This window comes from Solea solea, chromosome 19 (genome assembly GCF_958295425.1).
Source record: "Solea solea chromosome 19, fSolSol10.1, whole genome shotgun sequence".
Lineage (NCBI taxonomy): Eukaryota > Metazoa > Chordata > Actinopteri > Pleuronectiformes > Soleidae > Solea > Solea solea.
In genome coordinates, this window is record NC_081152.1 from 14928884 (window position 1) to 14943632 (window position 14749).

At 38.5% G+C, this 14749-nt stretch overlaps 2 protein-coding genes across 3 annotated transcripts; both read right to left on the bottom strand.

The window, feature by feature from the left end:
- Nucleotides 1–966: 966 nt before the first annotated feature.
- On the bottom strand, nt 967–3965 carry snrpd3l (small nuclear ribonucleoprotein D3 polypeptide, like). 2 transcript variants are annotated; one of them, XM_058617176.1, is made up of 4 exons: nt 3819–3965; nt 2286–2425; nt 1987–2179; nt 967–1192 (listed from the first exon to the last, which is right to left on the bottom strand). In XM_058617176.1, exons 2-4 carry the CDS (start codon nt 2409–2411, stop codon nt 1128–1130), a joined length of 384 nt encoding a protein of 127 aa, XP_058473159.1. In that variant the 5' UTR covers nt 2412–2425; nt 3819–3965; the 3' UTR covers nt 967–1127. The 2 variants fall into 2 exon arrangements, with proteins under 2 accessions (XP_058473159.1, XP_058473158.1); XM_058617175.1 differs by having other exon boundaries at nt 3809–3876.
- Nucleotides 3966–4892: 927 nt separating this feature from the next.
- Nucleotides 4893–13468, bottom strand: adora2ab (adenosine A2a receptor b). Its single transcript, XM_058616591.1, has 5 exons — nt 13252–13468; nt 10845–11419; nt 9719–9850; nt 7601–7704; nt 4893–7129 (listed from the first exon to the last, which is right to left on the bottom strand). Exons 2-5 carry the CDS (start codon nt 11042–11044, stop codon nt 6162–6164), a joined length of 1404 nt encoding a protein of 467 aa, XP_058472574.1. The 5' UTR covers nt 11045–11419; nt 13252–13468; the 3' UTR covers nt 4893–6161.
- Nucleotides 13469–14749: the final 1281 nt, after the last annotated feature.

A 14749-nucleotide genomic window follows, 5' to 3' on the forward strand; every position in this document is an offset into this window, starting at 1 on the left:
CTGTCCTTTAAAGCATTTTAAGACAAAAAAATGTCAAAGGCTAACTATTATCCAACAAATATGTCAATGGGACACTGAAAACCACCATTAATATTTTTAATAAGTAATTAAACAGGTGTCATTTGCCATACCAAAGGTTTTCATGATCAATTTAAATGTTGTTTCACATAAAACGTTGGTCTGTGTAAATATCAAACCCAAAATGACACCCTCAGATGTCTTCTTATCGACAAAACACAATCTGTTTTTGTTATAAAGTAAAAGCAGCTTATAATTAGTGATCTGTTTTTGTCAGAGTAAAAAAGATAATCAAATATACAGATATTCAAAGAAATTAAAATCTGAAAGTGTTCAACTCTCAAACTTATGAAAATAGTAGAGCTGAAACAATTAATCGATTACTAAATAAATCGACAACTGTTTTGATCATCGATTAATCGGTTTGAAGCTTTTTCCATGATTAAAACAATATTTGATTGTTTAAGCTTTAATGTGAGTATTTCCTTCATTTCCTTGCTCTGGATGACAAAGAAATCATTAAAGTTTAATCATTTTGGTTAATGGACAAAATAAGGTATTTGAGAACATAATCAGTCCCAGGTTTGATGAACACCAATCAACATTTTTGAAGGTTTTCTGATATTTTATGGACAAACCGATGAATCGAGAAAATAATCAACAGATTATCGATTATGAAAATAATCTTTAGTTGCAGCTCTAGAAAATTGTCAATTTTATTGTGAGCAGCATAACTAGTTATCAGATTTTACATTTCCTGAGGATGTAAATTTGGTTATTGACTATGAAAATAATTTGATTTTTGTGGTGATCCAGATTCAGGATTTTAAAAAAGTTGACATTGCAAGAGAAGAGGTTGGACTGGATTTTTTCCAAAATAACCCTGAATTGGTACCTCATGTACGTGTTGTCATTTTTTGTATTAATGTCATGTACAAATGCAAGGTGTCAAATGGAAATATGTTTATTTTCATAAAAAATGAAAGCAAAGCAGTAAACTGCAAATCACATGACTTCAAACAGTATCCAAGATAGCCAATCCAAACAAAACAATTAAAAAAGAAAAAAACCTCAGACTATACAATGCAACAATCTTAACACAGATGAAGTTATCGCCTCTTCTGGAAGATATTTCCTCTTCCCATTCCACCACGGCCTCTGCCTCTTGCAGCCACTGAAAAAAGACACAAAAATGTTATTCAAGAAATAATAAATCACTGAGAGACAGGATGTGGCAGCAGTCACATTAGAGGTCACAGAAATACCTGGCTTTATATAGATTTAATACGTTTAGTCAGAGATATTGAGACAAGTCTGATTTCGTAGCCTTGAAACGCATTATTAAGAACATCTAAAAATAAGAATTCAATACACTCCCCGACATAACAGCCTGAATAAAAGTCAGCAGAATTGAAACAATGCCTCTTTATCACAGTCCCAATGCTGGGACAGGATATGGTTCAAAGCACAGTTATTTTAAAATAACACACGTGAGACCATCATTGTATAAAGAAATTATATACAAATTAGGGCATGTCCTCATTTGACATTGTAATACAATTGTGTAGTTTATAGTGCTGTGGCTTTTAAGAGGAGAAAATCAAATAAGCCTGCTGCTCTGCAGGCTGGCGATTCCCACTGTGATAAAAACACAAGATTTAGAAAAAGTTTCATTTCATTTAAACAGCTTAAAAGTAACTAATTTGTTTACTACATACGTGGAACAATTTTCCTTAATTTTAAAAAGGTCCTTTATTTTAAATTAAGTTTATCTTTTTTTTGGGCAGAAATGGTCAAATAATTACACTGAAGTGCTTTTTAATTCTCTTGAATTAGCCTTTTATATTTATATTAGGAGGAAGGTCATCTCTACAGAGGCATTTTTTGTTTGCCAAGCCAAACATCTTTTGAGTTCTGATGACTGAAGGAAAAATAAAATGCCCGGCCACTTTGCAGATTCCAAATCACCTTGTGCTTTGAGAATAGCTGCCTTGCCCCTTCCCGCGCCAGATCCCTGGTTCTTGTTCTTCATACTCTTTAACATGGGGGCATTCTTTAACATGTCGGGTAAGATCAGGAAGCGGATCTTGCTGCCACGAATGTAGACTTGCTCCAACTGTGCCACCCGGCCATCACGATAAGTGACGGTGATATTGGACATCTGTAGTGATGGAAGAACATATTAAATTTCATGGCAATAACAGATCAATTTCATTCTGTTCACTTAATTTATGAATATTGTGGACGGTTTATTACTCCAGACCAACCTGGCAGTTCATATTGTCCTCAGCCTCAATCAGCTTGCCCCTGTACACTTCTCCAGTGTTGGTCTCACAGGTCACGATGTGGCCCTCTGCTTCATGCAGAACTTTGATGGGTACGCCAATGGACATTTTTACCGGTTTGCCTGAAATACAACAGTGTGAAATGTTTAACAAGTACTTGATGTTACAGGTTATATACACCATTGAACTTGTTTTTCAATTTTCACTCGGTAAACAAAACTTTTTGTTGTGTGATTTAGTGTTTTGGATGGATTAAAGCATTAAACGATGAAGAACTTATTGATTATAAATCTGTTACTAAATTAATTGCAGATAGTCAATTTATCTGTCTGAGCATATAAGCTCTCCGTATACATGAATATCTGGTGTTTTTGCTCTATATAACAATTAAATTAAAATCAATGACTTTAGTTTATGGACAAATGGCTTCATTATAAGGTCTGGGAAACAAATCAACATGTTTCTTGACCAAATGGCATATTAATTGAATAGTATTTACAGATTAATAGATTAAGGAAATAATCATTAGTTGCAGCCCAATAAATAAATTTTGAAGTTATAAACGAGGCAACTAAACAAGATATTTTAAATAACAGTGATCAGAAAATTATTGGATGGAGGCCGATCAGGGTAGGGCTAAAACAATTACTTGATTAATTTAATATTTATAGTCAACCATTTTGATAATCAACTAATTGTTCTGAGTGTTATTTAAAAAAATAAATAAATAAAACAATTGTTCTAATTTTCCAGCATCTACAATGTGATTAGTTTTTGCTCCATAAAACAAGGTAAGCATTAAAGCTGAATAGTTTTGGTTTATGGTCAAAACAAGGTATTCGAGAACACCAACATTACTTGGTTTGCGAAACACTGATCAACATTTTCTGGACCAAACGGTCCAAATCGTTAGTTGCAGCCATATATCAGAGACTTATTGGAGAAAAGAAAAAACGTGTTCTCGTCATCACAAATTAATGTTTAAACTGCTACCTGTGAAATGACAAAAAGGGGTCGGTCTTTTCGTCAACCACATCTATGCTACATTAACGGTTACTGTGACACCAGAACACGACAGAAACAGTGACTGGTATTTCAGAAATTACACTGATTTGAATATCGCTCCCGTAGGATGTGATGTGACAATAGTTAACCTATAAACTAGATTAAATTGAGACTTCTTAAAGTGCAGAAGCAGACTCCTTAGCTAGCTAAATTAGCCACATTAGCGTGCTATGCTATGTGAAAAATAACCAAGTTAACCAACAGGAGCCAAAGCATCCACATAACGTCGAGCTTGTTGCGTATACATTGCACAAAACAAAGCCCATCAGAAAATAAAGAGCATTTGATATTAATTGTGACTTGTACTGGTATAAAACTGAGCGAGCTCAGAAATTAGACGGAGCCATGTTGGCTCAGCGAATGAATGAGGTCCAGTGGACACCAAGACCCGAATACCAATGTTAGACAAATATTTATAAAACAGTCTTATTCAAAATTACACAAATTTACCTTGATTATGTGTCGGGAACGGGTTTCTTTGTCGTTTTACTCTGGACTGTACAACGTGCTCTCGTCGATTTCGCGTCCCTTTTTGAGCCTTTTTCCGCCTTCCCACAATGCCTCGATAGGTCAAAGGAGTGCTTCCGGTATCATCCCGCGGTGCATTGAGGGGCGTATAGTTTTTCTTTGGTGTTCTGGCTCACTATTAGGTTTGTCATCATTTTAGAAGGAAAGTAGTGAAAGGAACAACGGTAAAATGACAGTTTTAGAAAAGAGAGCATGTGCTAACTGCGTAATATGTCCCAAATTGTAGTTCATTTCTGCCAGAATAGCTTACTATGTGAACAGTTTGTGTAGTTCTTCAGAGCATCATGCCATCATGGACCCGACTGAAGCCTGGGACTGCTAGACAAATATCACTGAGATCTCATCCTGAACTATATCTTCAAGAATAAATGATTAATTTACTTCATTATGTGGATCAGTGTTTCCCAAACCATTTTAAATGGGGACCTGCAAACTATTGCAACCCAGTTCACAACCATAAACCACAACCATTTGCAGGTGTCATTTTCCTGAGATATAATGTACAGTATGTTAGATCACTGAATCACAACCTTGTGTAACCAATGTTGCTTTAAAATATACACAGAAATTCATCAGGAATAGGCTAGGGAAAATATGTGCACTCTATTAATCTCTGTTAATTCAAGGAAATTCTCTGTACAGTTGTTCGCTTATCTGCTTTGATGATTTAAAACAACGAGACTCAGTAATGTGAAATGTAAGTGTGATTGGTGTGAAGAAGAAGAAGAAACAAGATAAACAGACAAATCAGTGAATAGTATATAGTATACTGGGACAGTCAATTGTCTCAGAAAGTAAGGAGTTGTTTTAGTTTTGTGTTTTGCATATTTATTTACATACCTTTTGGATATGGACATGTTTATTGTTTTTGTTGAATAAGGAGTGTGTGTTTCTATTTTCCATTTTAATTTTACTAACCCTTATCTCATTCTCATGCAAACACAAAAACCCCAAATCATAAAATTAGATTATTTGTTCATCGATCCTTTATTCATTTGAATACACATATACAGGACATCACCACAAAGCAACCATCATAGTTTTGGAATAAATACAGTTCACATGCTGAAAACATACCCATATATGTTTTTTCCCTGTAGACTCGTCTCTGGGATTGGTTTAAAGCACATTAGTGTCGCTAAATGTAGGTCTTTCTCACAGAGGAAGGGCTTTTTAGTGAGGAAAGAGAAGGCATAATGGCATAATAAAAGACATCATCATATGAACCTTCATTTGATTTCCATTGCATTAGGCCCATTGACTGGCGTCAGCAGTCAGGCTACTCTGTAAACACTCCTCACAGAGTAGTCTGTAGTCGTAAGTGTGTGTGTACACTTGTGTTTGTTACCTCTTAAGGTCCCTTTTCTGGCAGAAACACTGACCTTATCAGGATCTGGAGTCCTCTTGGAGACCAAAACCTGGTCTGAATGAGGCAGAACTTCCTTCCTTTTTGAGGAACTGGTTAAGTTTAGGGCTAAGATTTGAATTGCGGTTAAGTTAAGGTTAAGGTTAGGCATTATTGATTGATAGCGCTTTGTTTAGGTTGTGCAAATGAATGGAAGTCAATGCAGTGTCCTAAGAAGGATACATGTGCAAACCTGTGTGTGTGTGTTTGTGTGCCACATTACAGGCATATGAACTGATAGTTGAATAGATCAAACAAGCTTTGTTTTGAATGGTTGGTAACTGGCCTGTGTGTGTGTGTGTGTGTGTGCACCACTTCCTTGTCGTTGAAGCAGTAACAGACACATGTTGCCTGGCAGTTATCAATCTCGCAAATCAAGTGTTCTGCAGCTTCCGCGCAGTTTGAGAAATTACTTTTCAATAGATCTATACACAAAAGATAGAGCACGCCTAATATTTGTTGTCAAACGTGTTCTCCCCAAGTTTGTCCGAGTAGACAGTTTTATTGTTCACTAAGACCTTAAGTTGCAGTAGTTTTAAGCTGATTAATATATAATAATAATAATAATAATAATAATAAACTGTGATATACAGTATGTCATACATATTTAATTCTCCAGTGGATATAAAACACAGCCATTCCAAAAAAATAACCTATTACCTTATATTTTATATAGTTTTAAAAACACATTACAAGATATGTACAGTTAAAAGTATTTTATGCACATTTGGATGGACTTAGCTTCAAACATATGAGACCTAAAATATGATTTTTGTCAGAACTGAGGCCTCATTTGTGTTCTTTTATTAGCAGTGTCTTATGTGCTTAACGGCAATATGAGTATTCATGTATTATAAGTATCATGAGACCTCTGTAAGACCTCCTGCAGAGCAGCCATGGTCAGTCTGTTTTGGGAAGAATGCATGAGCATTCATGAAAGTAATGCAGCTCTGACTGTCCTTAAGCTCCTCGGAATCTGTTGACCCCGACACTGACTCCGTCCCCTCCTGCACAGAAAACCCAGAGATGCACGGCAGTGGTGCTGCTGCCGCGGGGTTGTCTCCTTTTATTTTGTGACCGTTGTTTCTGCAGCCATTTGGATCAGAGTCTAACTTTATTGTCCACAGACAAGACACTTCCGGCGGAGTTTCGTTTGAACCAGGGCCCAGAATGTAACTGTTGACTATTGTGCCACATGACATACGCTCTTTACTGGTACGGGAAGAGGACGAGGTTCCAATGATGCTGCTGCGGCTGCTCCCAACACCTCTGCTGTCGTGATTCCCAACGCCAGACCTGTTCACGTCCCGCTGCCGCAGAATTTGCTGGTACAGGATCCTGCGGAACGTCAGCCTGAACTCCCGAATGCGGTAGGCGTAGATAAAGGGATTCACGACAGAGTTTGCGTGCGACAGGATGATGGCAATGTTCATGATCCAGATATGTGGGCGGTTACAGTCCCGACACAGGTGGTTGAAGCAGTTGATGATGTGCACCGGAAGCCAACAAAAGGCAAACAAACCCACAATGATGGCCAGCGATTTGGCAGCGTGCACTTCCTTCTGCAGGGTCGAACGAGACGAGCCGGAAGACAGGGTGGTTTCTCCCGGCGTGGGTGCTTGCGCAATTTTGAGCCCCATCAGTCGGAGCTGGTGCCGCGCGGCCATGAAGATGTGGGCATAGATGACCAGCATGACCACCAGAGGTACAAGCACGCAGCCAAAGAAGTTGAAATAGACCATGTAGTCCAGGGTGACCACTCCTTCAAAGAGACACTCGGTCATACCCTGAGGGCAGCTGCTGCTGCTGCTGGATGAGGCCTTCAAACCTGCATAACAGAGGGTTGATATGGTGATTATTTATATTTTGGTGCTATTATATATTTTAAATTTTTAAACACATTTTACAAGTTTTCTTTAACCTGTAAAGCACATTGTAAAGTGAGAGCATAAAAGCTTTTTGTTTACAGAAATCAGGAGTAAGTTAAATAAAATTAAACCAGAGTAAAAAAGCTGGATGCCCTCTCATTGTGTGTGTGTGTGTGTGCTTTTTTTTAAATTAATTTGGGAAATGTGTCTCTTCCCATCTCTTCCCAGATTCCCATCTTTCAAAGTTGAGATCGTCTGCCTTTAAATGACAGTAAAAGGTACAGGCCATGACACAGACGTCAGACCATCTTCTCAGACACCGATGGAAAATGTAGCAGAGGTCACCGGTATGTTTTTCTACAGTCTAGGCTAAGAGCACTTAGCCGGCAGTGAAAGCAAACATTTACATTTGCCTGAACTGAATCTAGCACCTGTGTTCCAGCCCAGCATCGGAGTCAGGCCGATACCCACGGAGAGGACCCAGCACAAAGTGATGATGCCCTTCGCCCTCTGCCCCGTCACCACACCGCTGTACCTGAGAGGTTGAAGAGAAAGCACGTTAATACACAACGACCAGCTGCTTTATCTAATCTCATTGTCACTAGTATGTGCAGCAAAGTCAATATTTGGGGATTTGAATGAGGAGAAAATGGCTGCACATTCAAACTCGACTGCGTTGTCAATTCGATGAAGCAAAGAAAGACTTTCAGCTTGGTGTATGATAATAATAATAACAATAATCAAGTACAACATTCACGTATCTGTACTTTACTTTGTTATTTATATTTATAGCAACTTTTACTCCACTACATTTCCTCTCTTTGTTACTACCAAATACAATCAGAAGAAGAAATTCTAAATTCCCTTATGGGATCAATACAATTTCTATGTGGGATTAACATTTTTCTTCATTAAAAGTTAAATAACTTTTGTTATTTAACTTCAACTCTTGTCAAGAACAAAATAGATGTCTAAGCAGCAGGATCTGACTCAGATTTCTACATTATGTTCATTTTGAATGCATTTGTAAGACTGTGGAAAACCGCTCCACCTCTGCAGGAGTCGCAGCTGAATGAAAATAGCAAAACGACTATGAAGCAAGACAATGGGTATTCTTTGTGTTGGACAGCTTTTACTGCGAATGACTGGTACCTTTCATGGGCAGGGTGCTGGCTGATGGTCTACAATAAGCTCTTAAAAAATTCTAATGATTTGTTTTATGGTCTCTTGGTGCCAGGGACGTGACTCCGGTGTGTTTGACAACTCACCCTAACATGCTGTTATACAACCGCCTATGCAAATGTGTCACCTTTGTGTGACGGGATAAATGCAGATGTGAATAAACAGCAGCGGGGTTTGGCGCTCGCAAAACGCCAGTTGCACAAAGAGTGAAAGAGGAACTTTGTTGTAAGCTTTATCGTGAAGAAATGGCATTGGAATCATGGATGACGACAATGATGAAAGACGTCAACAGCACACACAACAACAGTAACTCAATAACGCCGGTGGAGTCACACATATCGCCGTCTGCCCACAGGCGGCCAGATTAGTCATAATTAAATGAGACCTCTCTGTAATTCATTGGGATTTTCTACACCAGAGCAGACATCTTTTAAATGCCTCTTATCTTTAATATGTGATGTTGATGACGTGTAAGCATTTCATTACAGTGTGGAAAAGTCAGCAGTTTAAATTAAACAGAAAATAATTGTGCTAAAACATAATTTCTAGTTCAAATAAAAGGCAGGGAAGCAGTACAAGGAAGTCACACTCTCTCTCTCTCACTAGCCAGCGGATATTTAATTATTTAATGTATATCATGTTTTTATGGTCGACATTATTGCCTTGTCATCTGCTCTCATCATCTCAGCAGATTCACTTTCACTCCCTGTTCCTACAGCCAAGCTGTAAGTGCAGCGTCTCCTGCATTTTCGGAAATATTCAAGTGTATCCGTGTGCAAGATGCAGATGGAGGTGGATCTGAGAGGCGGGACTAAGAGAGAGTGGGCCAATCAAATTACACCGAGGTAGACCGAGGTAATGCTGCTCTGTGCAGGGTACTGTGAGCTCCGAGCGCCAGCATAAGTGGAGCTGTTCACCCCTGACAATGTCGCTGCAAAACTAAACTGCAAAAATATGTCATATCTTTATACATAAGCTAGGTATGGGAATTGGTATCGGTATCGGTCCGTATTGGTATCGGTCTGATACTGGGCAAAATCATCAGATAACGGACAGATACAAATGTAAAATTCTATCCCAAAATGTTATATATCTCATGCTTCATGATGAAACAGACTGTACAAAATGGAAATAAAACATTTTAAAATTGTGAATGACTCATTTCTCGTCTCATGTTATTTTAAAACTGCGTTTCCGCGACACAGAAAACTTTTTATTTCTAGTTTTTCGATTGTGTGTTTTCTCCATAGACATATAAATAAATATGCAGACAAGTACACACCACCTCTTGCGTCACTGTTGCACACATTTGACATTTAATTTAGCCTTTTAGTACATTTGACACAAGACCTAAGTTTTCTCCTCACCTGAGCGGGTTCTTGATAGCGATGTAGCGGTCCACGGCGATGGCCAGCAGGCTGAAGATGGAGCTCTGGGTGAGTACGAGGACGAAGCAGGCGATGAACAGGCATCCGTAGAAGCTGGCGCAGAAACCAGTACTGATGGAAGAAGACATTACATTGTTTAGAAGGACATAGTGTTTCCTAATCCTGGTCCTCAGAGACCCAGTGCCCTGCATGTTTTAGATGTTGCCCCTCTCTTACACACCTGATTCAAATGAAAGCTCGTTATCAAGCTCTGCAAAAGCCTGATAACGACCGACTGATTTGAATCAGGTGCGTTGGACTGTGGCAACATCTAAAACACGCAGGGTACTGGGTCTCTGAGGACCAGGATTAGGAAACAAATAAATAATATAAATACTGTATTACAAGTACCTAAAAATACCTCAAATTTTAGTCCCTAAAACAAGTATAAAGTACCTTAAGGACATACTTGAGTATAAGTACAGGTATCTTACCAGAATAAACTTCTTCTTATTATTTTATTTGGTAGTAACAAGTAACAAAGATAGTTAGAGGAAATGCAGTGGAGTAAAAGTAAAAGTTATATTAAATATAAATAACAAAGTAAAGTACAGATACGTGAATTTTGAACTTAAAAATAGCAACAAAGTATTTGTACTTTGTTACATTACAACCAGAGGTGGAAAGTAATGTATTACATTTACTCGTGTTACTGTAATTGCGTATAGTTTTTTTTGTGTACCTGTACTTTTTAAAGTTGTTTTTTTTTTAAATGTGTACTTTAACTTTTACTAAATAAAAAAAAACAACTAATGTGAGATTTGTAATTCCCTAATCCGTTTTGAAGACACAAGTAAGAACCCCAACCTTGTTAAAAAAGTAACAAATTCAATTTTAAACAAGCTACTTTTTTACTTTAACTGGAGTACATCTTGTAATTGAGTCAAATTTGATCAAAGATAGTGGTACTTTTACATGAGTAGAATATTTCAGCCCTCTTTCCACTTGGGATTACAACACCGCACAGAGATTTACTTTGCTTTCATGTGGGATTACACTGAGTTTGAGTCCTGTAAAAACAACGATTGAAGGTGCAATAATGAAATAGTAGCACTTGGACTGATACCTGACGGCGATGGCGAAGGGAATTGCCAGCAGCCCCACGGCGATATCAGCGACCGCCAGTGACACCACAAAGAAGTTGGTGATGCTCTGCAGGTTGGAGTTGAGGCAGACGGCCCAGCAGACCAGCACGTTTCCCGCCACAGCCAGGCAGGCGATCACCAGCTCCAGGCCAATATAGACCAGCTGGTCATTCTTCAGCATGGTTATTTTTTCCTCTTTTTTGTTTTCGTTGCGTTGTCATCCCACACACTTGGCGGCCCGATGTGTTTTCAGACAAAATACCTGCTTGCCAAACCGCTCCGGGGAGGAGCGATTGTGTCACTGGTGGGACAGTCGAGAAAGGAAGTTCCCACCACAAACCTCACGCCTGTGCTGTCTTACTTCACTCGTACACTTTGACTGTGACACACTGCTGCTGCTGCTGCTGCTGCTGCTGCTGCATCTGTCTGTCCACCTTCCTCTTTATTGCCCAGCTGCGTTCAGCTTTGTGAACTTTGTTTCAAGCGGCAGCAGAATGTCAAGGAGGGAGCGTCTGCTGAGGGTTTTGCTCAACGGCTACCAAAACCCAGGAGAGGTCTAAAGAGAGAGAGAAAGAGAGAATATGTTCTCAGTGGTATAGCCTGAACAAACACACACACACACACACACACACACACACATATACAGGTCAGAAAAAGCCATTTATCTCCAGAAGACAGGGGGACAGTTTATTTTCCACACAGGGCCAAAGTAGACAATCCAACAATGAAGCTTTTCTTTTAAGGGGACGTTTCCCGAAACCCTCCCACACACACACACACTAATCTTTCCCGCCACTGACGCTCACACTTTACCCAAAATCACTGATAATCGCCACAAAACAAGCCAACCTATAAATTTGAAGGCCATTGTGCTGCGGCACGGACACTGTTCAACTCCTTCTATTGCTTTCTTTCTTTCTTTCTTTCGGATTTTGAATTGCGAGCTGATAAGAGTGTGCGTAATACAACCTGAGATAACCCTTGATGGAGGCAAGGGGTCAATATGATATGTAGGTCAAGTTAGTGTGTAACCGGTTAAGGGAGGATGAACACACACACACACACACATACACACAGAGTGATGGGTTTCCACATCATCGACACATGCCGATTCACTTTCTTGTTGAGATTTTCAAGCCACAATCTGTAATACGTGTATTTTGAAGATGATATTCAAGAAAAATCTTCAAATATGAGATTCTACCAGGGCTTTATTGGAAGTAACGTTTGAAAAATTAGGATTAAACCAGACAACAATACTCCAGAGACAATCATGACAATTGGATCTTGTGTTTATGTGACCATGGATTAAAGTCAGACATAAACATATAACACAGATGTTACCAGGCGGATTGGCCAGCCTTCATGGACCAGTCGGGGATTATTAATCATAACAAAATACTCCCATTGTTTGCTTGTTTGTACTGTTCTGAATATGCAAATAGTACAAGGCTTCCTGATTACTACTAAACAAATTCTTCACATGACATAATATAGAAATGAAATTGAGGAAGTGACATAATAAAACCCAGAAGAAAAAAACCCTTTAATCTGCTGCTCGGGCTCAAATCAAGTTAATGTAACTTATGTGATGACACTATACTGGTCAATTAAGCTACTTCTGCAAAGTCTAAGGCATTTTGAAATCATTTAAAGGTAAGGTTATTCCGCACTTAAGGTCAAATGAACCCTTTTCTACTTCCCACGTCCCACTTTTGTCCGAAAACAGGGGAATAAACGGCGACAAATCCACGAGAGTTGGTGTACAGTGTTCAAATCGGCCTCTTTTTCATTTCACTTAAGCCTGTTGCTTCGACTGCACATTGGACCAAAATCCCACTTCTTTTCTCCCATTGTTTTACTGGAACCTTCACACATCAGCCTGCAGGAATGTAAAACCCATGGGTTTATCCTGCAGGTTTGGAAAGCTGCAGCACAAAGTAGTTCAGTTTCTTTCTCTTTTTTTTTTTTAAGACCAGAGAAAATATAAAAAGGCTTTTCTGCAGCAAGGAAACAAAATAATGAAATAAACAAAAGCCATGTGGTTTTACAGGTTATGATGGTGCGTGAGCTTCTTTTTTTTTTCTTTCTTCTACCATTTGAAAACCCTGCTCTCTCCATTAATAGTGAGATAGAGGGTGAGCAAAGAGGCCTTGGAGGAAGTGATAAGAAAACAAACATCCTGTAGAAGGTGTTCTTTTCATGACCATGTCAATCAATGAACCAGCGCAGCGTGAAGAAAATGTAAAATAAAATTATTATTATCACTGGCAGAAACAGCTATGTGTGTGTGTGTGAGGGAAGCAAGAGCAGACAGAATCATTTTAACACATTTAACTATATATGACTCACATTATAAAATGATCCAAACCTTAAAATATGTCTTACCTCACTGATGGAGTAAAACAAAAAAGAAAAGAAGTCCCTCCACACAAACAGGGTCCGTTCAAATGATTAAATCCGCTTCCATCGCCTTTAATGTGAATGAAAAAGAAAAACTCCCCAGAGATGATGCAAATCTTCTAACGAGGCATCGCTGCCGCACGTGATCCGTTAAGTTTCAAGGCGCGCACCAGAAAAACGCACGACTCACCGCCTCTCTCTCTCTCTCGCGCTCTCTCTCTCTCTCTCTGTGTGTCAATAGTGTGTGTGTGTGTTGGGGGGGCTTTGACTTCTCGTAAACAGTGACGTAAGAATGGAACCGATGAGCACCGTGAGAGGGGTAATGTGAAAGAAAAGAAAACAGAAATGTGCTCGTGACGCATCACATTCAATCTACTACTGCAACAGTGCACACAGACGTCATAAATAAAAGGTCCACAAACAAAAAGGAAATCCCGTTGTCGCTCGAACGATTTCTCCGCAACTTTATCAGGTTTTACATAGAATATTTTAGGCCATGTGTCAAAACCGACAAACTTAACTTCAAAAAAACTTACTTAACCTTGACCTTAAGGAATTCAAGGGCATATATGCACCACCCATTCACAGCTACATTATTTATCCTCACATCAATCTGAGATAATATAATAAAGGAGAAACATGATACTATTAAGAAAGGAATCCATCCAGAGCATTAACAGCTATTTTGTATCCAACTGTAAACTCATGTTGTCACTTCTTCCAAAGTATCATGACTGTTGACTATGCTTGTGTTATATGCACTAGACTTTATACTGTATATACATATATGTATATATATATATATATATATACAGTATATACATATATATGTTATTACTGGCAACCCATGAAGAAGTTTATACAGTGATGAGAGCGAAATAAAAAAAAACCAGTCAGTCGACAAACTGTTTTAACAAAAGTCTCTGTATACTTTTGCTTATAGATTAAAAAAAAAAAGGTTGAGTATGAAGAAGCGAAACGTCTGAGGTTACAGCTCATAACTAAGTCCTCACTACTTATAGAACACTGTATCACATCAGTCATCGCAGCTTCATATACTCGTAACCTCTATGAGTCACTGTGGTCAGTGTTGCATGCTTCACTCTATTAAAAACGTAAGGGGAAAGTTTAGTGTACAGGAAATGTTCTTGAATGGGGAAAATTAGTCATTATATACTGTTTGATTTTGGGGATATTAAATATTTGTAATATACAGTGCTCCACAAATGCTAAAATTGAATTATTATTGTTATCCATGAACTTTCAAATGAACCGTTTTAAAAAAACAGATGAAATAGAATAACGCACATTGTTATTTCTTGATTAGGATGTCAAATTATAGTCATTTACTTCACTCCTGAACAGAGAAATGAGTTTATTATAGTAATATTTGTGTTTTCTTGACTATAAATTTGTAAAATATTGGGAAAAAATTCCTTGCTCATTAACCATCTGAAATGAGACCCAAAGATGACACGCGCCC